The sequence below is a fragment of the Oryzias melastigma genome, linkage group LG6 (assembly GCF_002922805.2).
Source record: "Oryzias melastigma strain HK-1 linkage group LG6, ASM292280v2, whole genome shotgun sequence".
NCBI lineage: Eukaryota > Metazoa > Chordata > Actinopteri > Beloniformes > Adrianichthyidae > Oryzias > Oryzias melastigma.
The window spans coordinates 14354100-14380883 of NC_050517.1; the positions used below are offsets into that span (position 1 = coordinate 14354100).

The 26784-nt window shown below is 39.5% G+C and overlaps 2 protein-coding genes across 18 annotated transcripts in view; both read right to left on the reverse strand.

The window, feature by feature from the left end:
- LOC112152867 (neuronal cell adhesion molecule) overlaps positions 1 to 17055 on the reverse strand; it is an 85829-nt gene extending 68774 nt beyond the window's left edge. For 16 of the 17 annotated variants that reach the window (XM_024282689.2, XM_024282692.2, XM_036212294.1 and 13 more), the window contains exon 1: positions 16914 to 17055. The gene's annotated coding sequence lies outside the window, so the exon portion shown is untranslated. The remainder of the gene's footprint in view (positions 1 to 16913) is intronic. The other variant, XM_036212293.1, reaches the window with a different exon arrangement.
- Positions 17056 to 23565: 6510 nt separating this feature from the next.
- The window catches only part of LOC112152144 (calcium-independent phospholipase A2-gamma), a 23749-nt gene continuing 20530 nt past the window's right edge, over positions 23566 to 26784 (reverse strand). Inside the window, exon 10 of the mRNA XM_024281484.2 lies at positions 23566 to 25527. Coding sequence (XP_024137252.1) covers positions 25259 to 25527 — 269 coding nt within the window. The 3' untranslated portion in view covers positions 23566 to 25258. The remainder of the gene's footprint in view (positions 25528 to 26784) is intronic.

Here is a 26784-nt window from a genome sequence, read left to right on the forward strand (position 1 = left end):
TCTCAGTCATAGAGCTTTGTTTTCTCTGCGCTGATCCACTCTGGGGCCAGCTGCTGACAAGCTCATTCGATGTGACAATAATCACCGCATTCAAAAGGTATAAAAAGCCTCAGGCGCGGACGAATAGCCCGGATCAGCACTTTATTCGGAATTTCCTCTCGGCCTGCGACGGCCACAATGCCATGAAGCTGTCCGGCTCCTTTTCCTTCCAGCATGTACTCATTACAGGGTGGCGAGTCAAAAAGCCCCACACAGTGACAGGCGTCCTGATCCCAGTGTGCCATTCACATGGTAAATACTTTCAGATGGGCCCGGCATTGTGCCGCTCCAATACAGCATCTGCTTTATGGCATGGAAGGAAAAAAAATGCATTGTCATCGAGAAGCATTGACAGAGGCATTCAGGGAGGGGCGGGGCCTCAACTGAGGCTTTAACTGTAACACAGGCTGGTTGGTACGACCTGCACACAAGCCGCAGAGTAACACAGTGAAGCAGAAATAAAAATATAGGCACATCTAGAGCAAAAAAGATGTTTGGAGACAGCCGTGTAAAAGACTGCATTACTTATCTGGGGCCAGACTGCTTCTAATAAAGTTATCCAGTCCTAACGCTGCAGCATGGTGGGTCAGAATGCTGCAGTGAGTGCTGGAGCCAGGCCAGGCGGCAATGAGACACTTTTGCAGACAAAGACAGAAGATGCCCTTTATCCCGTAACTCTCCATTAAACATTTAGAGCAACTCTCCTGCACTGTGCAGCCCTGAGAGCTCCCACCGTTCCAGCAGGAGGAAAAGTTCTCCGTATCACAGCAGCTTTGGTCCATGTCACGCCTACTAGCAATATCATAAATCATAAAGGACATCAGGCCCTCTTGTTGAATGGATGCATTCTTTTATTTACTTGGAGGAGAGAAAGAAATCAGACCCGTGTCATGACATAAGACAAATGACCTTCAAAAGGCTGTTTTCTCATGATTAATTCACACGCTGCCACAGGCGTGGAGATGGAGATCAAGCTCAACAAACTCATCCATTATTCAAATTCCACTCGCGCAGGAATCACGTTTTTTGTTTTTGTCAAATTCAATTTTAACTTTTTAATAATCCATGTTTTTTTTTTTTTTTTTTGCTGTTGAATTAGGGAAAGGTGTGAAGTGGGTTCTCAATGTGGATGGTGTTGAAGAGGCACCAGCTAGTTTGTGATTAACAGAGGGATCACTTTAGAGATTTTAGATTCAACAAAGACTTGTAATCCGACCACTTGAGGCTGTGGAGATGAAAATGAGTTTTTAACATGTTTTTGTGTCATTTTTCCAAAGATGGGGGACAAATATAAAGAAAATTAAGCTAAAAATTGTGTTTCTGAATATTTCTCTATTCAAATCGTCGTGAATCAGGAGCAGACAAAAAAAAGTAGTTGGAAAAAAGGTTAACATGAGAGCTACTTCGGCAAATAACAAGCTCCCTGCTTCGCTCCATTCTGATGCATCTACTTACAATTACATCCAGATGTCTTTTTTTTCCTCGTCCGGGCTGGCATCTGGCTCAAAACTGTATGCTCAAATATCGCTCGCCATTTTTGTTGCAGGTTGGGGTTGTGAGGGGCTGTAAGCTAGCGGGAGAGTGTGTAAACAGATGGTTGAAGGGAAATGGGGGCGGGCTTACTCTGTGCCAACATTCCAGCCCACAATACAGAGATGAATTTCCAATTAACTACTATCACTCTGCAGAAAATGTCCTTGAAAACACTTAAAATAGATCGAAAGATGATCAGGACCTTGAAAAGGACTCAAACCTCTCCAATAAAACCAGTCATTCAAAAGTATTCATCCAAGCAAATCCCTTCTTGCTCCCCTGAAACAATAAAACTCCAAGTATTTGCTGCCTTTCTAGGTAAATGTGGGAACTAATACAACCTGCGCAGACTAACAAAAGCCTAAGATGGTGAAAGCAGCAGCTGGCAAAATTGTTTCCTAAAGTAATCTCATTCTGGTGGCAAAAATATGACGGTAAACAAGAAAGGACTGACAGCAGGAGGGGCACACCTGAATGCTTTTACCCACTTTATTTTTGCTGCTTGTACTCCAAGCCTGTGGCGATCCTGAAACCTTTAACCATTTGATAAGCGGTTCATCTGAAATTAAGGCAGGACAAAAAGAATAAACAGTATTTGTGTGATTTCCTGCAAGAATCAAAGCACACACAGACTTCAGGTTTTACTTTTTTTTATACAAATGCATATTCTTTGCTTAAAAAATTAAAACATGATTAATTAATTTCACATGACTTCCTCTGCATTTTCCCTCAAAGATCTTCTACCCTCTGGTAAAGATGTAAAATATTAAATACATGAAACTGTCAAACCATCTACAGTAACTTATCTTTTTAAGCAAAGCCTGAGATCAAAGAGCAGCAGCACTGGACTGCTACTCGCAAGTGTTTAGTTTATTCAGATCTCCTTTGAGTCTTATCTTAAATTGATAAATGATTATTTTTTGGAAGGAATTGCCTGCAGACAGTAACACTTGATTCATGTCAAAAAATGTATATTGGAAGGGATGTCATCTCCTGATCCAACGCACTCTCACTCCCAAGTCGTCGTATATGGACGTATGGTTAGGACCCCGTCAGCTTCACTTTTTGACAACTCGTCATTTTTAGACATGCTGGCTGTTCCCACTAAATCAGGGGTCCCTAACCTCCTGGCAGCGAACCGGTATCGGCTTGAGGGCCGCTTGGTACTGGGCCACAGACAAGGGGAAAAATGTATTTGCTAATCAGGGGACCCCAACCCTTGGGATGTGGTACCCCAACCCAACGCATTACCGGTTTCGCATCCATTACCACATCCGATATCAAGTACCTGGTACCGCGTCCTAAGGTTGGGGGGCCTGTGATTTAATGGGAACAGCCAGCACGTCAAAAAACGACAAGTTGGGGACACCAAAAACATCAAAAAGTGACACGAAGGGGGCCCGAACCATACTTCCAGTTGGGAGTGAGAATGTGTAACCAGATCAGTCCAGTCACACCCACTGACTGTATCTGAGAACTGGTCTGAGTAACTGTCTTCCTTTGTGTTCCAAACAGGAAATATTCACTGGCTCCAGGAAGCAAAAAATCCCAAAGACTTCAACAGAGTAATTAACAGCTATTAGTCAGTCATTTTATTCACCAGAGTAACAATTTTTGTTCTGATAAATTTTTAACATGTTTTTTTAAAATCCTTTTTTTTCCATTACATTTTTTTCAAGTTTTAAACTGATCAATCAAATGCCTCAATAAAAGCATGTGGCCTCACATCAAACATTCAAAATATTTAACTAACAGATTCTCCTGCTTTCAAGTGGTAAGGGTGTAGACTCCCGACAAGCTCACTCCTGGTTAGCAAGTGGTTGTAATGGAAATGAGGACTCAGAATGATTTGGACCAATCACTGCTTACCGATGTCATCTGGCTCCAACATGGCGGCATCAGTATCGCAGAAAAATGTAGACTGGATTGAATTAATTTTGCTGAAGCCAGAGGTAAGCTGTTTTCTGTGTCTGGCATCACACTCACTCGCTCCATTTCTCACATACAGTCAGTAGTCATACTTTTTCTAATGAGATCAAGTACCTAGTTTCCAAAGTTACACTCAGGAAAAAAACTGAAACATCGGATCAATTCCCAGCTGTTGTTTGACTCCCATTGGTTAGCTTTGGCTGTCCCTATGCTTGTGCCTGGGATCAAAATGAACTTTTAAATGAACTAGGAAACTGTGCACCAGTTGTGATACCAAAGATCAGCATTACACCAGATACACCAACTGCATAAAAAGAAGCTCTAATGTTTAAAAACACCAAGACGGATGGAAAATGACAAACAGGTATGCAACTCACAACGCTCAAATATGACTTAAAAGACATTTGTTGCACTCATTTGAAGACATCTTTATCTAAAGATAATAGGGTTTAACCACTAACAAAAGTAGGAAATAAAATAACTACAAGCAACAATAAAAAACCTTGTATTTCATTATAAAACCTTGAAGTTAAGTGTTCCTGTATGGTTCCATAGGCGATCGCCAACAATATTTGTAAGAATCCTTATTAAAAAGGCTTACACTGATGTTCAACTACCAAAAAATGCTTAGAACAAGTTGTTTTAGCTGTTTATATTGATGTTAACTTAAATTAGAAAATAATTAAATAAAAAATGCAAAATAATTAAATTAATGTTTTCATATTAGAAAATCATCAAACGCCTGACAAAAAGACAAAAATAACTTTGCAGCTTTAAAATATCTAACGTGATAAATATGCGATAATGATCATTAGAGTATAAAAGTGAAAATATAAATCTAATAGTAGAGGGTTTTGCCAAATGACAAATGCAAAATAAATTATTTAGAATCAATGTTTTAGGAATTGATAAAATTCTTCCACAATTTGGCCGTTTTTCAATTTTTTTGAGAAGATTTCAAATGATTTTTAAAGCCACATATCAAAAATCTTAACCCTGACTTTTCCCATTTTTCCTGTCTTATTACCATCCTAAACAAAAGCTTCAGGTTTAATAGTTTTTGCATCACAAAACACAAATATGTTGCGGTTGCTCCAGCTCGGATCAACAGAAGCCCATTAGTGAATGCCAGAGGTTAACCATGCAGTTGTCCAATGTTATGTAAAAGAGTCACTTGTACGCTTTTTAGCACGGATGTGAAAAACGGGGAGGTATGTCAATCAAATGAACTCCATGAAGCGCTGCCCTCGCTACGGCCACCTTCTCATTTGGGTTTTAGTTCCACACAATACCAGCCGAGACCCCAGTATTATTGATGATTCAGTTCAGTGGCAGTTTTTTTCTTTTTTTTTTTCAAGGCTTTTGATTCTTTAAAGCAGCCATTTGGATTGAAATTACAGGGCTGTCAAGGATGTGGCCTGCCAGCGCTCGAGTGCTGTGCCTGCTGATACCTAAAGCCTCGCTTCAGCTCAATCCCAGTTTACTCAAAAAAACCATCAGAAATGTCAGTTTTTTTTTAATGTTTTGAGGGTTAAATGAGACATCTCACAGCTCTGACTGCATTGTGCTAAAAATAAATAAATAAAAACCTCCATGACAACAAAATTCCCACTGAAACAGAAATGAAAGACTCCTGAAGCCTGTTTCTATTTGTGGAGACAGAAAAAAAAAAAACTCAAGAATTTCACAACAGGATAGTGGAATACACCAAGCTTTACTCAAACTGGCTCACTGACTCCTTGGAGACATGAGAAAGGATGCATGCAGAGACAACTTGTCCCCAGGCCTCCAGCGGATGCTTTGTCTCCCGGATCAAAAGGGAACGGCTATATTTCAGCCGCATCCCGGTGAGATGCGGAGCATGTCCTGGTCATTTGGTCTTCCTCATCTCTCAAGCCCTCTCACTCCACACCACTTCCATCTTCTGTTCCTGCTCTCCCCCTAAAAGCCAAACCCTGATCAATAGAGCTCTCCTGCTGAGAGCGTTTCATGGGAGGCGAATGACCACAGTAAACATGTACTTTCCCTCAATGTGGAGGAAATTCAAAGAGGATACCCAACCCACATCCTAAAGTCTGGACAAAAGAGGGTCTCAAGAAGCAGATTTGGGTAGGAGGAGGAAGAGGGTTAAAAGTGCCTGTTTCTCACTTCTCTAATCTGTCTGTATTTCCACCCATACAAGCACACTTCTGACTTCAAAGCTGGGGAGGGATTGGGAATGATATGGATAAATCTCCTCTCGTTCATATTATCTTCTCAAGCCCCACACGTCTTTTCTTCTCTTTTTTTACCACAAACTCCAGAAAATCTCAACCCACAATGTCTGACTCGAGCTTTCACCTGACGTGTGCGATCGCTGCTGGCGACCAGGTACCCGACGCCAAACTTGCAGTGTCAGCCAACCCTGTAGATTCGAATTTCATCACTGTTCTTCTCCCCGCCGCTTTTTCCCCCTCCATCTCCAGATTATGACAGAGTGGTTATCTCCGTCTCCCAGGATTGGGTTTTGGGTGCGGGGGCCAGAGTAATCCTGAGACTTGGGACGCCTAAGGCTTAATTAGATATTTTGTCACTACCCATAACTGTGGAGAATCCAATCAAACTGATCTTTATGTAGCTCATCTACTCTCGTCTGATTAGGAACCATTTTATCAACATGCAATTAAAAGTAAGTCGAAGCAAAAAAGAAAACAAGTATTTACAAAGTTTTATAGGGTAAAGAGAGTGCTAAAGTTAGTTTGGGGAAATGAAATAGCTTCTGTGTTATATGTATCTTCTTTGCATGAGGGTGACACCACAGTCAAAGTAACAAATCCAAGAAATGACTCAAAAAACAAGATTTAGAACTCAGAAAATGAAGTGAAACTGGGCAACGAGCCATAGAAGAGATAGCCGTCTAATCTGCTCTCAGTACCGCAAATGCTCCGTCTATAAATCATGTGGGTTTAAATAATTACTTAAGCCCTCATGCATATCATGATCACAAAGGCCAACTGTAGAAAGGAAACTGCAATTTTAATCGCTAGCCTTCAATCAAGGAAAATTGAGATTCAAACGTCGATAGAATTTTTAGCAATTGTATGCATGTGGGCAGCTTGTCGATAAAAGAAGTCTCTTTGTGCATTTACAATCCGATCCATTATTTGAAGTTGAAAGTAGTGGAGGACATCTAAAGAGTGGCCTTTGCCTTCTGCATTTCTCAAAATGTCAAGTTTCTAACATCAAAACTAGCTGTTATATTAATCCTACATCAGTGAGACGTTGGAAAAGTCCCAGAAGAGACATACCCCTGTATTTCCCATGCAAGGTTTGTGGGGGCGTGTGCTCTGTCCACTCAAGGAAGGATGCCGTCATTGTGCCTTGAGCCCCAAGAGGCCCGAAAAACCAGCCAACCTTGAAGACCCGAGCATTAGGTCTTTAACCCGGCCCGAGCTCTTTCAACTTCAACCCAAAGTCATTCATGGCAAAGGTCTGAACACACAATGGTGTGACAGTGTCAAATCTGAAAGAACGTGGTAAACAAACTAAGACTATTAGTGACATTTTTCTTTCTTCTGAGACTTTGCCTTAGGCTCTTAACACCACGGGGATCTGCCTATCAACAATGAGCCTCTGACAAAGACGCATTGATATTTCAATATGGAAATCAATGATATTTCCACATGCACACAGAGAGACAAACACAGAGCTGCAAAAGCTCAGCGGTGGCCCAGACAGCTTTTAACCACATTTTGTTGGGTTATCAGAGACTACCCAGAGTCAGCCAACAGCGAGGAGTTATATTTTTAATCCTTCTGCTCTAAGAGTCCACAGAGATGCCCAAAGCTGAGAGACGACTGGCCACAAGGATAATAAACTGATTGCTATTCCTCAGCTGTTTCTCAGACTTTACATAGACATAAATCCAATCCAGCAGCACATTTTCTGAAGTATTTTTGATTAAATAAATCCTTTGATTGAAGTGGAATTTAAGAAGTCTTTTTTGTCGATATTCTGTGCCTAACAGAGCTCTATAGAATAGATATGGGGATTTTTTTTTACTCTTTTCATTCTTTAATTGGCCCTTTCAAATGAGGATGGAGCATCCATGATGCATAAAGCTGGGATGGATGGATACTTTTTATGGTATTTCTTCTGTTTTTCAAAATATATAAAACATAGAGCAATAGAACTAAAGTTATAACACTTTAAATCAACTGTTCTCATCTAAAATGTCTACATTCAAGTCTAGGAAGATGAACATGAATCTGAGGAGCACTGAAAGTGTGTTGAGGAGGTTGGAGCATCATAGCTGACAGCCCAAAAGCTACTAGGATGAAGTCTTGTAATCCCTTAAGCAGCCAAGCCGGCCTTCTCCACACAGTTTTGACATATCTAATTCTTGAGCGCTTTTCATATCATAACATCAATTTTGGAACAGACAACTTGGATTAAGTCACGTTTGTACTATAATGTAAAAATGAAAATGGACCATTGATTCCCTGTTTACTGATTTTGTACCTTTTAATTCTTATGGTCCAAAAAATACCATATATATGCTCATTCTCTCCCGGTGGTTTGTAAATGATAAATTATTTTTATCAATTCAATGATGGCTGTTCTGATAGAACACATGTATATCTGTCCTACTCTTTGTGTGTTGGTTGTTGCTGGTTGCTGTGATACTAATTGGGTGCAGCTGTTTTCATTTGGTTAATTATGTTGCAGGTACTGTATTTAGGGAGTCCTCAAATTTGTCACTGGTGTTTAATGTTCTGTTGGCTTCCTGTGTGTCATGCGCCAAGTTTTGCTGATTTAAGTATTTTTTGGAAAATAACCCACCAAGCTCCTTATTTTAGGGTCTTTGGGCTTCACCGCCACAATACCGGTCTAAGTTTGTTCCCTATTTTTGCTTTTATTAACATTTTGTTTAAACTCAACTTTAACATGTTATCAATGCACTGGTCTGGCACGGGTGTACTAAGAAAAATAAAGAGGGCTGCTATGTGTTAGCTAGCTAGCTAGCTAGCAAGGAAGCTAACTGATGCTCTCTGAGCTTTCTCGGTGTACTCTAGGTTGATCCAAAGTCTCCCACTCATTTTTTTCCAATGAAAATCGTCTTTCTTGGTGGCTGCCATGAGCTCACTGAATAATAACAGCCTCTTTGTTAATATCCTCCTCATTCATAACATGCTCCTTCATTCTTAGTCTTCCTCCATCTCAACCATTTCGTCCTCTTCATTTTTAGGGTTGAATACTTAGTTATAACAGCTCACTTTCATTAAAGTCCCACTCCAACTATATTTTTGTTTACTATAAATTAATTACCAGTGGTTCTTTAATTATGATTATGCAATTTTTAGCAAAAAACAAAAAGCTTGTGTCGTTTTCTTACAACCTTTCCTGCAGAGCAGCAGAAGCTCATTAGAAATTCACCTCCGAGTTGTGGGTGGGACTGATGATGCAGAAGTGACCCTACATTGATAGGCCTATCCCAGCATGCATTTGTTTACACTTTCTCCTGTTAGCTTACAGCTCCTCACAACCTTAAGCTAACACTGGCATGGCAAACAATAGCAATACGCTATCCAGCTGTACAGTTTAGAGCCAGACGTCAGCTCAGATGAGGGAAAGGAAGACGTTCATGGATCTATTTGTCTGCAACTGGTGGGTTTAGAACTAGAGCTGAGCAGTGAGGCTTTGGCTTGCACATGACAGTTCCTACATCACAAACATGAGCTTTTTTAAACTCTGAGTTTTGCTTGCTCCTGATCCATTACGATTTGAATAAAGAAATACTCAAAAATGCATTAATCTTAAATTCTTTCTATACGTCCTCTATCGTGAAGAAAATGCAACAAGAACATGTTAAAAAAAACACAAATAAGACTATTTCATTGGAGTGGGTGTCTAATTTGTTTAATTTACACAATTCCACCTGGGTTAAAGTAGAAAGGTGACACTAGTGGAAATCTGTGGAAACCTTAAGGCTGCACAAGTCCATTAAAAAATATAGCAACATACAAATGTGTCTTCACAACATTTCATTGTTTTAGGTCAGTGGTGGAATAAGCGACAGTTCCCAGAGTAAATGTAGGAATAAATTACAAAAAAATGTCTCCTTTGTAATTCTATGTAACCCTTAAATCCTGACTCAGTGGTAACCATGCGATGCTTGTAGCTCAACAAGAACATTAACCATGGATTCATTTCAACCTTGATGGACATGTGACTCCTCAATGATGCAGCTGACTGGTTTAGGGGAAGAAAGGGGGATTAGGTGGTACAAAATTTTATGATTCTGATGGTTTTGTGACCTTAATCTTCCCTAATCATTCAGGGGCCTGGAAAAAGATTATGAGAGTATAGATTATAATTTTTCACAACACAGGGCAGCCAGGTCAAAAAAAAAAAGAGGCTGGTATTGTACAATCTGCTTTTGGTATCTGAGAGGATGTGCTCATTTATCTTTGGCTGAATGAAGGAATCTCACATCCACTTTAGGATTTGTTTACCATCTCATGCCTTTGTCCTCTTCCGAACTGAGTTTTTTTCCCAGAATTCCTGAGGTTGTGTTTGAGGGGTTTAAAGGATGAAAAAGAGGGAAAGAAAAGCCCATTGGTCTCAGAGCCTCGGAAGCAGCATTTGGAGCCAAGCTGTCATCCCGCTTGGATTAAGGACCCTTCAGAGGCGGCTGCTGAGTCGCTTTACATGGTATCTAACTCTGGGCCGGTCTGTGGGAGGGGGTGGCGGATGCAGAAGAGGGTTAGAACCCCTGGCCTAAATAAGACCTCTAGGTCAGCGTGAGATTTGAACCATGGCAAATGTGTGCTTCCATGTCAACTTTATTCATGAGCTGACAGCTAAGTGTCTTTCCAGAAAAGTGCCTGTTGCATATGCGGCAAAGATAATCTACGTTTCTCCGCTTGCAGATTCTATAAGGACAAGTTCACATGATGTGGGGTGGAACAACAAGCTACTAAAATCCCGGAGGCTGGTAGAAGAACTCTTAAACCTTCAATCTGATAGGGAGAAAATGAGCTTTGGCAGCACATTGAGGGCGGAAGAATACCAAAAAAGATCTGGCAATGTAAATAGTAAGCTATTAGAAATCACAAGTGCACGCCTTTGCTGTGCCAACAGAAGTGCTGCTTAGTTTTTTAATGCAAATAGGAGGAAAACGAAGGCTTGAGAACAGAGAACCCGAGAGCACAGTCCTCCTGAATTCTTTTTAAAAAATTGGCAAGCCTGCAGATGGAGCGATGCCCATCTCCTGTTGTTGTCAGCGCAGGAAAAAGGGAAGCCTTGATTGTTGTTGTGCGCTACGACTGGGCCACCAGCAAGCTCTCCGACATCTGCCGCCCATTCGAAGTTGCTTCAGCGGACCCTAAAAGCTGTGTGCAGCCTCCCCATCATTTGTCTGCAGCAACAAACTGTGTGTTCTCAAAGGGGGGACCAACACCCAAGTCTCTGTTGTGGATCTCCTATGACATAACCTCCTCCATCCTTCCAAACGCTCACAAAAAAGTTGCAAGAAAAGCCGCCTCCCCGCCAGCACAGACGACGAAAACAGACTCTCTTTGTTCCCCCTCCCTGTCCTTTTTCTGCGAGGATGGTGGTACATGATCCACCCCCCTGTCCAAAACACAGACACCAACACACCCACTTATACCAGATCCTCCATCTATACCTTCTATAGAATGAAAACAACTTTCAAACCACATCTCTATGAAGCTTTAATGCTGAGTTAACCTGAAACCAGTTAACCTGCAGCTCTGCTACAGCCTGAAGAGGAAACCTGAAACATCACATCTCATTATTCCAAAAAAAGAAAGACCTGGCATCCCCTGGCAGTTGGCCTTAACAAAACAGAACATCTCTTCGTGTTTTGTACCTCCTAAAGGGTGTAACAACCTGACATGGGGGATAATGGCGTTGGCTTGGCAACCTTGAGTGATTGGGTTTGATGAGTGTAACGCTGTAAAGCTCTGGTGTAATGACTTGGTCACAGTGGGCCGTCCTGGGATGTCTGCACTGACCTCCAACACTCCATCAGCCCACCCCCAAACCAGCAGGTTCATTTAACAGAAATAAAAAACATAAAACAACCGTTAAGACTGTAAGTCCATTTTTCAAAGAGCAGTAAATTAGAATAAAACAAACTAAATGATGCTGGGATGCCTGTTTCATTCTTGAGAATATATTTTGTTTGAACAATATTTTTGATTATTCGTGTAAATATTTAAATTAAAACTGTGCACAGCACAAAATGTATTATTTTTTATGATAAAACTAATCAAGCTTTTGTCTAAATACAAGTCTAAATGCAAACCAAACGGAAGGTTCAGGACTCAATTGGAAACAAATTAAGCGGACTCGAAACAAATGATTTTACCACTCTGAATACATCCCAAGAGTCAACAGATCATTTTAGGCTTAATTCACACTGGGAAAATGGTTCATTCCAAACCGATTCTGCCTAATTTGTTCCGACTGCAGTCTGAATATAGACTGCAGTCAAGCAGACGATCGGACCAACACTTGTAAACAAAACCATGTGACTAAAGATCTCTTCAGTCATTGGCCAGCAGTTATGGGGGCAGGTCAAAACAAAAAGAGAAATATTGAGGTGCTGCACTTTGCAAATACTTGTCAAAATTGTTTACTTTTTCAAAGGTTTTATTTCGCTGGTCAATTGACACTTTTTACTGCTACTTTGGTGTGGTGGAGGCAATCTGCAAGACGGCTACAGCTATGAGGTACTCTGACAAGTGTTTGTGACATATAGATTGTTGGGAAAACAGTGAGAACCAAAGTGTATCACATTAAAAGTTGTTTAAAGTTCATCCGACCACACTTTAAAGAGTTGCTGTTGCATCGCTGCTCCACGTTTGTCCACTAATGACTGTCTACGGTGGCCGTTTTGGTTCAGTAGTTGTCCCAGCACGGACAGTATTCAGACTGAGAAATCTAAGAGCGAACTGAAGATCAGTCTAATTGGAAACAAACTGAGACCACCTCAAGAGATGGGTCAGAGAGCGGTTCCTGGTCCCGGATCAGGGCCCGCTTGTGTGTATTCAGACCAAAAATTTGCTCCGGATTATCAGGGCAAACGAACTCTGGTTCACTTTAAGTGAACCAAATGTGTCCAGTTTAACACAAGACTTAATTGCTACATTTATTCATCAAATTTACAATTTAAAGCAATTTCTTAATTTTTTTATTTTAAATAAATCACGTGTCTATTGGTTTTATTTCTTCAATTCGTAATTTAATCAATTAAAGTTTCATTTTTGAAAACTGTCGCACAAAAATAAGATTTTAAGTTAAAGTTTGATTTTTTTTTTAAATTAAATCATAATTTTTTTAATGAGATACTGAGCCCCACTTTCCACTAAAGTTAAGGTTTAAGAAGTAGATCAGTTAATCCTGGTGAACACTCAATTCTGATTGGCTGTTTAAAATATGCCTACAAAATAACAAAATTAAAGTACAAATAATCAATTTAGTAATCATTTTTCATACCACGGTATGAGCAGGATATGGCCATTTTAGTTGTGCATTATCAGAAATTAATGGACTTTGCGGAAGCAATCGTCCGTCACTTAATTTCTGATAATGCACTCCTCAAATGGCATTATCCCTCGCATAAATTGTATCAACCTCCCATTATTTAAAGCAGATCTGCTCAAGAAGGTGAAGCACTTGTCAAAAAAGTGTTTGGATGCTTATTTTATCTAAAATTACAACAACTGGAAGGCCTCAAGGGAACTGAGGGACAGAGGGGAGTCGGTTCTGTCTTGGCCCGCTAATAAGGCGCTCATCATTTTGCAAAAGTGAGAAAAACTTGCTGGTAGACGAGCAAGTCCTGGAGATGTCAGTGAGCCTAGCTGCTATGTGTGTGTGGCTGTCCCACTGGGGACCAAACACCCAGGCTGCAGTGACACTAATGGATAGGCTGCTATCAGCCCCCAGAGACTGGGACACATCACAGATGAACGGTGCGACCCTTCCTTTTTTTTTTTTTTTTTTTACCACGGCTGCTGGATCTTCTGTGTGTGTCCATCAGCAGACGTTCTATCATTCAGTCAGTCAGCAGGAGTGATGGTGAATCACTGAAGTGTGTCGCTGTGATTTTTCATGACAAAACAAAACCTCACAGGCCTTCAAAAGAGGTTTAATTGTTGTTTTGATAAACCGTAAAGAAAAGTTTGTTTTTTTAACAGCGTGATATCCCTCCTATGGTTTTATACAATAGTTTTGAAGCCTTTTGAGTTTGGGATTTGAGGAGCTATAGGATGATTATAGGATAGAAAGCCCATGGGGATGATGCCAGTAGCCCCTACCAATTATTTCTACGGTGGCCCTGAAGTGCAAATCACATCAATAAATCACGTGAGGCAAAAACACTTTAAAGATCACAATGCAAACAAGTGAAAACAGCAAAACAATTAAAAAACATTGCATTTTAGAAAACAACATTGCAGAAACCAAAACTTTTTTTAAATTGGAAAACAAAACTAATTTACAGAAAACAAAAATAAATGATGAAAAAGGGTAACTGGAAAAAGTGGGAACTATGGGGATTGAATGATATTATCCAGTATTGCTCATGGTATCACTTCATTCCAAATAACTTCTAGTTGTAATGATGGACTAACCACCTGTCCCTCGGTTCCCTTGAGATCTTTCAATCGATGTAATTTTGGATAAAATAAATGCACAGACAGGAGCATCCAAACACTTTTTGACAAGAATCTCACCTTCTCAAGCAGAGCGGCTTAAAATACTGGCAGGTTGACACAATTTATGTGAGTTCAGAGAGAACGTTCACCTCGTACCGCTTGCTTTTGTCCAGATGATGAAGCATAAGTTTGTTTTAAAGAAGCCTGCGCAGTGATACCGAACATTTAGGATAACTGACCAGAACTTCTTTTTTAGGTGTGATTCATCACTGTAGATGATCACTTTTTAATTCACGCTCAGCAGCCATTCAGAATCGTGTATTCACCCGGACCATGGTATAAGTGAGGGATAATGCCTGACAGGATGTGCATTATCAGAAATTAATGGACTTAGTGGAACCTTCACTTTGTCACAAAGTACCTACCTTTTCCAGTTTCATTTTGATTTCTGTTAATTACTTTTACTTTCTAAGATGCTTTTTCTATAGGTGTTATGGGACATCGATGATTGGATGATGACGTTAGTGCATAATTTCAACTGAAAGTTATTTGGAGGAAGTGGCCAGGGCGAGAGAAGTCTAGCATGTATCCTTAGACTGATATCCCCGCGACCTGGTCCTGGATGAGTGGAAGAAGATGGATGGATGGATGGATATTTGGCATGGAGCAATACTGGATATTATCGTTCAATCAGTGACATCCCATAATACCTACCTTTTCTGTTTTCTTACAGTTTTTTTTACATTTCATTTTTGTTCTTTACATTTTGGTTTCTGACATTTTCTTTTGTTTTCTAAAGTGCTAGTGCTGTTTTTTTATTTTTGTTTTGCTTTTTAAACTGTGATCTTTAAAATGTTTTCGTGTTGATTAATTTGCTGATATGATTTGGACTTCTGGGCCACCGTACACAAAAACTGAAATATTAAATAAATTAACAAAAATTCAGTGATTTTTTACATTATTTTATACATTTACAAATTTACATTTTAAGTTGATGGTTTATTCAATTCAAAAATGTTATTTGATAAAAACTAATATTTTACTTTTTACAGTGTAGGCATCTTTACCCAAAACCTTCATTTATAAAAATAAATATGTAGTTTTAAGCAGAAACTTCATCAATTAAAGCAGTTTTTACATTTTCAAATTCAATCTTTGGTTTAAACTTTAGTGTTTATCACAAATTTGAACCAAGAAAGAATCTCTAGAGTTGAGTTTTTTGGCAACATTTCAGCTGTTTCACTCCCTGTGGGCTTCAGATTCGTACTTGAACTTTGGCTTAATGGAACATTATAAATCTTGGTCAGATCATTCATGAAAAGACCTCCAGTGTGGCTCCTCAAAAGATCATGTCATCATCATCGTCACAAGAGAGCCGGAACAGCTCCCTAGTCTGTGAGACACTTTGTTCCATCCGGCTGGCGGCATTCACCCGTCCACAGACGGAGGGCTCATCACTTCTTCCAGAATAGTCTGCGTGCTTCTTCAGCCCACAGGGTGAAAATCCCTGGCATTTTCCCCTCCGACACCCAAGCTTTTCCCACAGCCCCCGCCGGAGAGCGGCACACTCGTCGCTGGTTTTGGGTCAACAGCGTGCCCTGAGACTGGTGCTTTCTCAACAACACCGGCCAACATGTGTCATAATCCCTTAGTTATGCAAATCCCCCCCACATCCCACCCCACCCCGCCTTGTGCTGTTTGTGCCGATGGTGAGAGGAAAGATGGCAGCACAATGTAGGTCACTATCTTGCACCAAAGTCTCCACATCTCTTAAAAGAGTCTGTTTTTTTTCCCTCTCCAGTAGCTGCTGATGCCCGACATCCAGGTCAGGGAGGCGCTGGACGGTGAACGCCACAATTTGCCGCCAGTTTTGCACCAAAAACAAGACATATGGTGGGACAGACTTCTTAAACAGATTAAAATATGATGTGCTGAGAGTGAATCAACATTTCTAAAAAGAAAGTGTGTCAGCCTTTTCAGAGAGCAGCCGAGCCGGAGACAATACAGCAGAGGTCATTAGCATTGTATTCATTTGCCCAACTGAACAGAGAGTGAAAGTGTGCACTCAAGGCATGTGTGTGTGTGAGGATGAGCAGAGGAGGGTGAGCGGGGTGTTGTTGCAATGATGGTGAGATCCCCTCCTTGACTGAAGCTTTGATTGAGGGGCACACATGAAAAAAGAGGAGGAGGAAGAGAGAAGAAGGATTGGGATTGGGTGTAATTTTTTTTCTCCTCTTTTACCACCGCTGGGTGATAAAAATGTCAGGAGATATAAGTGATGACACCTCATGGGGGACAATTATTGCCAGACTGGAGCCGGTCAGAGGAAGTCAAACCAAACAAGTGTGATGGGAGCATGACAGGAATTAAACATGCCAGCAGCAAATCAGCTTATAACATGAGAGATTGTGTGCATTAAGATAGAATTGCATCAACACAGGATACAAAAACTCACATTCATAGCTGCTGAAATGTGTGTTTTTAAATAAATATCCACTTGTGTCCATCATCAGCATCCAACATCCTCCACCTGCTTTTCATCTCGTTTGGCACAAAGTTTCTTCTCAAGTGGAATGCAGTACAATAAAATACGAGCTGTGATGCTGAGAGGGGAGCAGAGAAGACCGAGATGCTCCAGCATCCAACTCGGGTGGATGAGGTGCATCTGTGAGCGTTCAACTCCTGTCAGGACGCTCCGCGCGGGTCCGCCCGCGGCGGCGGCAGCAGCTGGGATTCGGCGCGGCTTACCTGCGGAAGTCTGGTCCTCAGCTCCGTGTTTACGTCCCGCTCGACAGCCTCCCTCCTCGCACTTGCCTCCTCTGCCTCTCTGCCTGTCCTCTCCTCGCGCAGGCGGGGGCGCGCGGCTGCGCGCGCAACCCTGCCGCGCGCGCTGCTGCGCCGCTGCCGATGCGCGGCGGCCTCCTCCGAAACACATCATATTTCACGGGTTTCAGGCAGATGGAGAACAGCTGGATGATTTTTATCTTTAAAAAAAGATAAAAGTTGACCTTTGAAAGCTTTGCAATGTCACTTTTGTGGACTGAAACAGCAGGGAGCGGCATTTTTCATTTAACTAATGGACATTTTTGGGTGGATTTAAGCTCTCGGAAGTACATAAATATCAGGTTCAACCGTAATTCTGAGCTTCAAAACATAAAAATCCTAAACATTACATCTTTTTTTTTTAATATAATCCTTCATGGTGGGCTAATATCCGGCTGTTTTGAATCCATATTTGTTGAGACATAAATGTTACACAAATCGGCATTAAAATATGTGTTTATATGGTTTTTGGAGTACATTTTAGAGATGGAAATATTTAGAAATTTTAATCTAACTGTCTACAAAGCAGAAACATACCCTTTAGAGTAAAGTAAAAATTCTTTCTCCCCCGGTAGATTGTTTGTAAATATGCCAAAAATAAATAAATAAAAATATGATAACGTATGAAAAATAATCTTAGCAATGATTTACTTTCTTAAAGGAAAATAAAAATTGGGTCACTTCTTCCGGATGGAGACCTCAACCTTCCGTTTAGTCTGTATTCAGACTGGGGTCTGCCGGAGATTTTTCTGCTACTGGACCAAAACTTGTAAACAAAACCAGGTGACTAAAGATCTCTTTAGTCGTCACCAAATGTGTGTACATTAGCGAGTATTCAAACTGGACACATTTGGTTTGATTAAAGTGAACCAAGGTTCGTTTCCTCTGATAATCTGGAACAAAGTTTCAGTCTGAATACACACAAGTGAATCCTGGTCCGGGACCAGGAATTGCTCTTGATCTGACTCATCTTTAGAGGTGGTCTCAGTCTTCAATTCGCTCTGAGATTCCTCAGTCTCAATCAGCAAAATAAAAAGTTTTAATAAGTAAATTACCTTGACAAGGATTTGCAAAGTGCAGCATCTCCATCTTTCTCTATTTGACCTGCCCTCATAACTTTTGTCCAATGACTGAAGAGATCTTTAGTCACGTGGTTTTGTTTACAAGCATTGGTCCGGAAGAGAAATCTTGCCAGTCTGAATACAGACCAAACACAAGGTTCAGGATCAAATCCGGAACAAATTAAGGTGACTCGAACCGGAGCAAAAGATTTTACCAGTCTGAATACACCCTGTTGAGCACACACAAATGCAACATAAACACTCCAAAAGTGTATTTGACATATCAGGAAAATGGTGAGAAGCATCATGTTAAAAGTCGTTTTCATTAACCTGCATTCATCCAACCACATTTCCATGAGTTGCTGTGTCTCATCAATACTCCACTACTGTGTTTACATCTCGAAAATGCCTGGCTACGGTGGCCTATTTGGTCCAATTGTTCCACTCTGAGCATTGAGTCTATTCAGACTGAGAGAACTCAGTGGAAGCTCAGTCCAACTGGAAATGAACCAAGACCACCTCAAAAGATGGGTCAAGCAAAGTTCCTGATCTCAAATCAGGATCTGCTTGGTGCATTCAGACTGAAAATTTGTTCCGAATTATCGGGGAAATCGAACTCTGGTTTACTTTTAGAGAACCAAATGTGTCCAGTCGGAATACACCGTAAGAATCCTTTACTACTGAAAAACCTTCTTGATAGGATTATTTTTCTTAAAAGACAGAAAATAAGACATTGAAACAAGGGTTGGTATATTTTCTTAAGAACCAGTTTTTGCAGTTTACAGTAAGATTTAAAAATTTGGTTTATGCCCTTTCCATAAAACATATAGGAAGGTATGTGCATAGTTATAAACATAACAAAAAATACAATTTTAAAGGGTTTAAATCTTTGATAATGACACTTATTTAAAGCTCCTCATCATTTTTTAAATAAAACGAATCATTTGGAAAAGTAAGAAGCAGAGACACAAGCTCCTTCAAAATTAAAGCTTTTCTCTAAAGGACCTGAATCTCCTCACCTGAGTGTGCCTCGCTGGGGAACGCCTTTCATTCCATCGCCTCCAGATAAAACTAAATGTCTTCAAACTCATTTAAATATTCCTATAATTTCCCCGTGGATTTTATCGGTAAAATACTCGGAAGGAATTATTTTTTATGGGTCCAAGGGTACAACTCTTCAGAATATGGCACAAAAATTGCAAAAACCTTATTAGAGATGACAGTTTCTGCCTCATTGGTGTCTCTGCTCATGATGCCTTTGACAACAGAAAATAATCATGCTTTGTAATGTGAAGAGATAGACTCATAACTGGGCTGTTTTGGTGTTATTTATTCACTATTCCTTATGATTTGCCAACCGTTTTAACAAGACAGCCACGTAATGACCTTGCCCTTATCATAAGCTCTTTGTACATTCCCCCCATATCATCCGCTTCCCTAAAACTAATTAACTGCAAATGAGTTGGGTTCATTTCCCTCAGAAGCTGATTGAAAAATGTAACTGAGGAGCACGCCCCCAGAGGATGAAGAGATGAAAGCTAAGGTGGGAAAAGTGGCAGCAAACCGTATGTCAGAGCCACTGACTCACAACTCCCAGGAAGAGATGGGATGCTTTTGTTTGTGTTTGATGTGTGGAGATTTTGCCAAAGGTGTGAAAGAAATCAAATTAGCGGTGTCATTACCGCTGGGAGACAAGTTCACATCATCTCACAGTGCTGAGTAATGACATCGTTGCTTCTCTGCGTTGAGTGAGAGGCAGCCTTTAGCGTCTGTGTTTAGCCGTGTTCACAACAGTGAAAGCACAAACCTGACATCCCGACTTTACTCAGAACTGAGAAAACTGGAGCGTTTTCTGTGACTCAGAGGTGTTAAAGGGGAAAAAACACTCCGATGTTGCAAAAATGTACACTTTGCTGTAAGTTTAAATAAAGGTTATTTTGAAATCTTTGTGTCAATATTTTTTCCTTGTAAACATTTTAAACATATATATATGTGTATTTCTTAAATCAAAGACAAAAAAAGAAAAACTCAGTTGGATGGCCATGTGGACACTAAAATAAATAAATGAATATTGAGATTTACTTAAAAGCAACCACATTGAGTATTATTCCAATGCAAATCAGCTACGGAATCCCACGAGGATCAATATTCTTAGTTTTCTACTCAGGAGAGTTGCATCATTCCTTGCCTAAATCACTGAGTAAAGCAAAATATAGAATGTATTTAGTAATATTTACTCAAGCATTTAAAAAATGCATGAAAAATCAAAAGAGTTAAATAGAGATAACAAAATATACTTTAGTAAAAGTAAGAACATTCAAAGTTCTTTTTTATTTTAAACTCATACTCTGACAAAAGTGAAGAATTGGATCAATTGACAAAAATCTGTAATTGGTTACATCTAAAAATGATTAGTTTACATCAAATTCAAATTTTGAGTTGATGGTTTACTCGACTTAAACATTAATTTGATAAAAACTAATATTTTTAAATACAAATAATTAAAGACCTTTTGTTGACTGAGGCAAATGTTTCACTTTTCACAGTATATAGGTTCAAATCCACTGCTGATTTGAACAGAAAAGTGTAAAAATGGAACCCAGCGCCTCCCTGCTTGACTCTCAGCATTAAGGGGTTGGATTAGAAGGTTAAACCACCAAATGGTTTCCGATCTGAAGCTCACCGCTCCCCCAGGGAATGGGTCAAATGTGGAGGATAAATTTCACACTCCTAAATGTGTGACAACTAATGGGACTTGACTTTAGTAACATTTCATGTGAATCCAACTGCATAAAGTTTAGACATTTTTGTGAAAATACAAGTTCAGTGTTTCATGTTATTTTTTTTAAATATTTGACTCATAAGTTATTTTAATTTAACTCAGATCCAGTGTCATGTACATTACAATGCATATTCTCAATAATTTTAACACCTTGACACCTATTGATGTAAATGTGCAAAATTACCTTAATTTAGTGTCTACTTTAAAGAAAAAACAAGTGATTTTTTTATAGGAGGATATCAATTCAGGCATCAAACTGTTTTTTTTAAAGAGGAAAGTAACTCAATTTTAAAGTGATTGCTTAAGGCTTCAAAAATGTAGTTTTTTTTTACTTCATTAATATATTTGTTAAATTTGACAAATATTAGCTTTTTCACCACTTAATGTAAAACAAAACGAGCAAATCTTAACTTGCACCACTTTTCTACAAAAATAATTACTTATTCTGATTCAATAGATACAAACTCAAGTAAAAAAAGAAATCTCCTAAAAAATACAGAGTGATTCAGCAGTTTTCCTGCCGTCACATTTGATAAGAAATGTGTATAAATTGCCTTGTGCAGATTGTGGGATCCTTCTGGTAAAATGCTTCTGCAGGTGCACGGTGTGCTGAGTCCTCACTGCAGTCAGAGCGGGTTTGAATTCCAGCCTGTCACCCTTCACTGTGTCACTCCTCTTCCTCCTTCACCCTGTCTTGTCAAGCTACTGTCAAATAAAGACCACTAGTGCAAAAAAAAGGCAGGTTTTAAAAATGAGGGTAAAAAGTTTTGTGGGAAGAATTATTAGTTTTGATGCTAAGAGAAATTATTACAAAATAAAATGCATCTCACTAACTATAGCAACCTACAACACTCCAGGCAAATCTTAATGAGATTAAAAGTATTTATTTCAACATCTTTGTGAGTCTCACTTTTAGTAAAACAAGAATTGTGAATGCTAACAGCCTGGATGTCTGGTTCCACCTCCGTGTGTTTTCGTGCGTGTGAGCCGTGTGGCGGCGGAGGGAGGGGGGGCCGACGGTGGACAGTGTTTACGCTGGAGGGAGCTGCGATCCATCACTGGATCAGCAGAGTTGCTTGGCTGTGCCTGAGACCAGCCTTGAACTGCCATCTCATCTCACCTAACTCCTGCTTATGACAGGCAGCTCAGGGATGAGGCCGGGAATAGCATTCCTCTGACAAATGCGCCCCTGCCTTCAGCATATATTTAAGATAGAAGAAAAAAAAGAAAAGTGACAGGAAGCAGTACGGCCACTCTGAAGGGGAGAATTTGTAAGAAATGTTTGACGTAAGAGTCCATCAGAGTGATATTTGAAAAAACTATAACTAGAAAAGTTACATTACCTGTGATAATGCTAGTGTGAATGCTGAAAGTAGATGAAGATGCTGAAGCTTTTTGCTTAAAATGGTGACACTATTTACTTTAATTGCTGAGGGGATTTGCTAAAAATGCAAAAGCTATTTGCTAAATTTTACTAAAAATTGCTAAAACACTGGAAATTTTGTTTGGGAGCATGAAAGAGTGCTGAAGTTGACTTAAATTTGTGGTTAAATTGCTTAAAAGTCCCAAATACAAGCCAATTTTGCAAAAATATCTAGTGTGTTGCTTAAATATGAGCTCAACTTGAAATTAGCCCCCCAAAAAACCTTAGTATATCCCAAATTAGCCAAAAAAGCTAGCTCATCCCTTAAATACTAGCTAAACTCCAAAATAGCCAAAAATGTTAGAGTTTAGCTTCTATTTTAGCAACAGGCTAAGGCCCAATCCGAATTCTTCTTCCTTCTCCCTTCCCCTTCATTTGGCCATCCAAACAGAGAGTTATGAAATAGTGTCTAAAATTTCGGACGTTACTTTCATTTGATGACATCATCAATAATAGCCAGTCCGCTAGCTTTAGCGCTGAGCTTCTAGCGCTTGAATACAAATAACAACAGCAGTTTCATATATATGCTACAACAAAAAGTCATTACTTACATTTAAATGTATACTTCTGTGATTCAGAGAGCACCCGCATGAAGAAAAGCGCGACGTGGTTTAGCCTCCCGGTAGAGGACTTTCTATCCCTCCGTTTGGAGGGTCAGATTTAAAAAATACATTTCCTGGACACATTTACAGTTAAACTCCCCCTTCAAATGGAGGGGTAGGGAGAAGTGCTAGGGAGAAGGGAAGAATTCTGATTGAGCTTTAATTAGCCTAAAACCTCAGGAGATAACATTAGCGTTAGAGATAACAAGCATTAGCATGTTGCTAAAAAAAGAGGCTAAACTCAAAATTAGCCTAAAAAACCCCAGTAGATAACAAATTAGTCGAAAACGTTAGCCTGTTGCTAAAATATTAGGTAAACTCCAAAACTCCAAATTTCTTAAAAATGACTATAAAAGATTTAAACATAGCCCATGAATATACTTAAAAGTTTGTTGCTAATCTACTTAAATTCTTGAAAATGTGAAGACTTTCTCATTAATTTCCTATGGGGCATATTATGCTCAATATTTCAAAAGCTATAAGGTTTATAAATACCAAGAGTACAAGCAGTAGCCTAATGTCCCGAACAAGCTGAACGCCTGTGATATCAAGATTGCTGAAATCGTTGAAAGAGTGATTACATTTTTACGTGCCGAAAAACGTACTGAAAGGAGCAGGAGAATCACAATTAAGTTTTGGGAGTGATCTTGGGAGGATGCACTTTTTCTCCAGACAACAATCTACAAAATAATTAAGAAGCAGACTGCAATGGGGTTCAGTGATGGGTTTTAATTACATTCTTACACAGAAAAACAGAGGAATTCAGTGAATTTAGATGAATTCTGCAACTACTTCATGTCAGGTCCCTCATGAGTGACTCACACGGTGTTAAACAGTACTTTTCAGCATTGGAAAAGGATATTTCCAGTATATTTTCATCAACAACATCAAGCAGGAAATCAATACTACTTTTCCACTGTTGAACATCCTGCAAAAAGAAGCGTATTAAAAAGAAACAATTCTTTAAAATGAATCCTACGTTATAACCGGAGACATCACAGTTCAAGGACACAAACACAAGGCTTCAAGGTGGACGCTTTTGAGAGAAGGCATCAAAGGGAATGGGTGTATGGGGGGTGCATGCTGAAGATGCAGAATAGAACAAGTGAGCAGCCTGCAGGGAATCCACCAGGGAACACAATCGAGAACACACAAACAGCTCACACAACTGAGCTTTAAATGCCGGAGAGGTAAAACAACCAAACATCCTCAGGATGGTCTCACCACTGTGTCTCTTCTTTGACTGAAACCTAAAGTTATCATCATAGACATGTAATATCACGACAGCAACGGCACTCATACGCTTTACACAAACTTTATGATTAGCTGCATCTTCATTGTGCACGTTTATGATATTTCAACCCTAAAAATTTCACAATTATATATAAATAATTTAACTTTACTGGACTGTTAAGGTTACATTTTTCTGTTTTTCAGTGACACAGACTCATTCTCTTTAAACACTTTCTATTTTACAGTCTATTTACACATAGGTGTGGAAAACAGAACATATATTAAAACAAATTAAAGCAAAGTTAACAATTTAAAGGTTTTATTTTGGAAAAAAAAGCGGGGGAGGGGTGCTGCTACAAGCTGCTTTCTAAAAGTATACTTTTGAACGACGGTTAAACTCGTTCGATTAGTACTAATAAAGATTTTGGAAGCAGTTACTTTATTGCATCTCAAAGAAGCAGAGGCTGAACTGAACATACAAATGGTTTTTGACGGCGTTAAAAAAAATTGAAAAAAATTAAGAAACGGGGGAGGGGTGCCATTACAAACTACGCTCCAAAAGTATATTTTTGTAGTTAAACTCCTCCGTATAGTAAAAATAAACATTTTGAAAGCAGTTTTTTACTTTATTTGGGCTCTAAGACGCAGAGGCTGAACTAAAAGTATTAGCAATTTTTTTTCTACTTAAAAAGAAAAAGGGAAAAAAAAAAGCGGAGGAGGGGTGTCGTCACAAGCTGCTCTCCAAATGTATACTTTTCACCAACAGTTAAACATATCTCCTTAGTAATAATAAAGATTTTGAAGGCAATTACTTACTTTATCGTAGCTATAAGAAGCAGAGCCTGAGCTAAATGTTTTTGTCTCTATTTAAAAGAAAAAAAAAAGCGTAATTTAACATAAATCAAAATTTGTTGTTAGCTTAAAAATTCAACAAATTATTAATAAATATCAAAATCTACCAGATAAATGTTAATTACCCAAATTGTTTGAGGTTAAAAACTCACAACTTTCCAAAACTGATGATACTTTTAAAATAAAGTACTCAAGTGGAAATAAAAAAATGAAGTGGTTTGATTCATGCCTTCATACAGTGTTTCTCCAGCCGCTAGTAAAACAAGGTATTGTTTTAAATTCACACAGAGTGAACGGTTTGGGTGTAAAATGAGGATCTATGACTTGAAGGGCAGATCATGGTACATGTCGGCCTTAAGTCTGGCCCACTCAGTCAACCTCTGGGCGGCGGTTTTCTCTCGCGTGAGAATGGCTGCAACCTTTCTGATCTTTTCTTCGTTCCTCTCCAAATACCGGAGGCCCTCCGCCTGAAGTTGGTTCAGCTTCTCCTGGCGGCTCTCATCCATGGAGATGTCCTCGTTGAGGAACGGGTTGAAGCGGAAGTAGGAGTTGGGAGGGAGGAAGGCGTCCAGCATGGCGTGAACCTCTGGAGGACAAAAGAACACGAGAGAGCGAAGGACCACACAAGTAAGAGACGTGATCCAGAAAGCATAAACATTTATCGGTGAAGGGCACTGGAAGCCGAGCGTGGTCTGTCGGCACTCGCACAGCGCTACGTGTGACACCGAAATAAACGCCCGAGGCAGAGACTGCGAGAGAGAGGACGCCTGGATTGTCAGTCAGAGCTGTTTTTGTTTGATTTGCATGATTGGTTTTAAATTACCGGCATGGAAACGCGCCTGAACAAGACTGTAGAAGCTTATCTTAAGAATACGAGCAGAACCTTATCGACTGTTCTTTTCATTTCATCACCAATCGCAGCATCTAGAAATGTTCGACACCGACAAGTTCACAGAGAAGCAAAGCAGCAACAACAAAATTCCTGAGAACAATAACCTATTAATACCAAGACTTTAGACTATACATCACCATACCAACCAGTCTGTAGGTATGGAAGCATTTAAGTTTAAAGTGTTTGCTAAAACACTTTTCCTGTTGTTGCTGAAGAGTTGTTTCTTAATCTAAATTAGATCATGAAGGATTTTCTCAACAATAGAGGATTGTTCTCTCCTCCTACGTGTGATTAAACATGAGTGAAACATATTCAACAAGTAATCAAGCACCAACGACAACAATTGTTCTTTTCAGAGAAATTCAATCAACTTCTTTTTTCTTATAATAATGCAGTGTGTGAGAATGACAAAGTGGACAGACGATCTTTCAGCCGATGGATTCAGCACCATAAAAGACAGGGCTTGAAACGGGACTGGAGTTTCAAAACGCCAAGAAAACATTGGTTGGGCACAACAAAGTAACGCTTAAATTTCTATCGGCCCTACCGGGCTAGTCAAAAAAAAAATGTTTACAAGGTTTAATTTAGGTTTCCTGTTGTTGTTTTTAAACAACAACTTAACCCATTAAATAGGAAGTACCCGTTGGTTCCAAGAAGCCAAAATTGCATAGACATAGAGAAAACAATTCAGAAAATCCATTTTTGCTTTGATACCTTATTTAAAAAGGTTCTTGCTAAGCATAATTCTTTCTTGTCTGATGGCAAGTTATTGAAGTTATAAACTGACCATCGCAAACATTTGATTGACAGATTCTCCAGAGCCCGCTTTCATTAGAAGGAGTGTGAACTTCAAACAAGGTTACTCCTGATTAGAGCTGCCACAAACAATTATTTTAAAAGTCGACTAATCACTGATTATTTTTTACGATTAGTCGACTAATCGCGTCATAC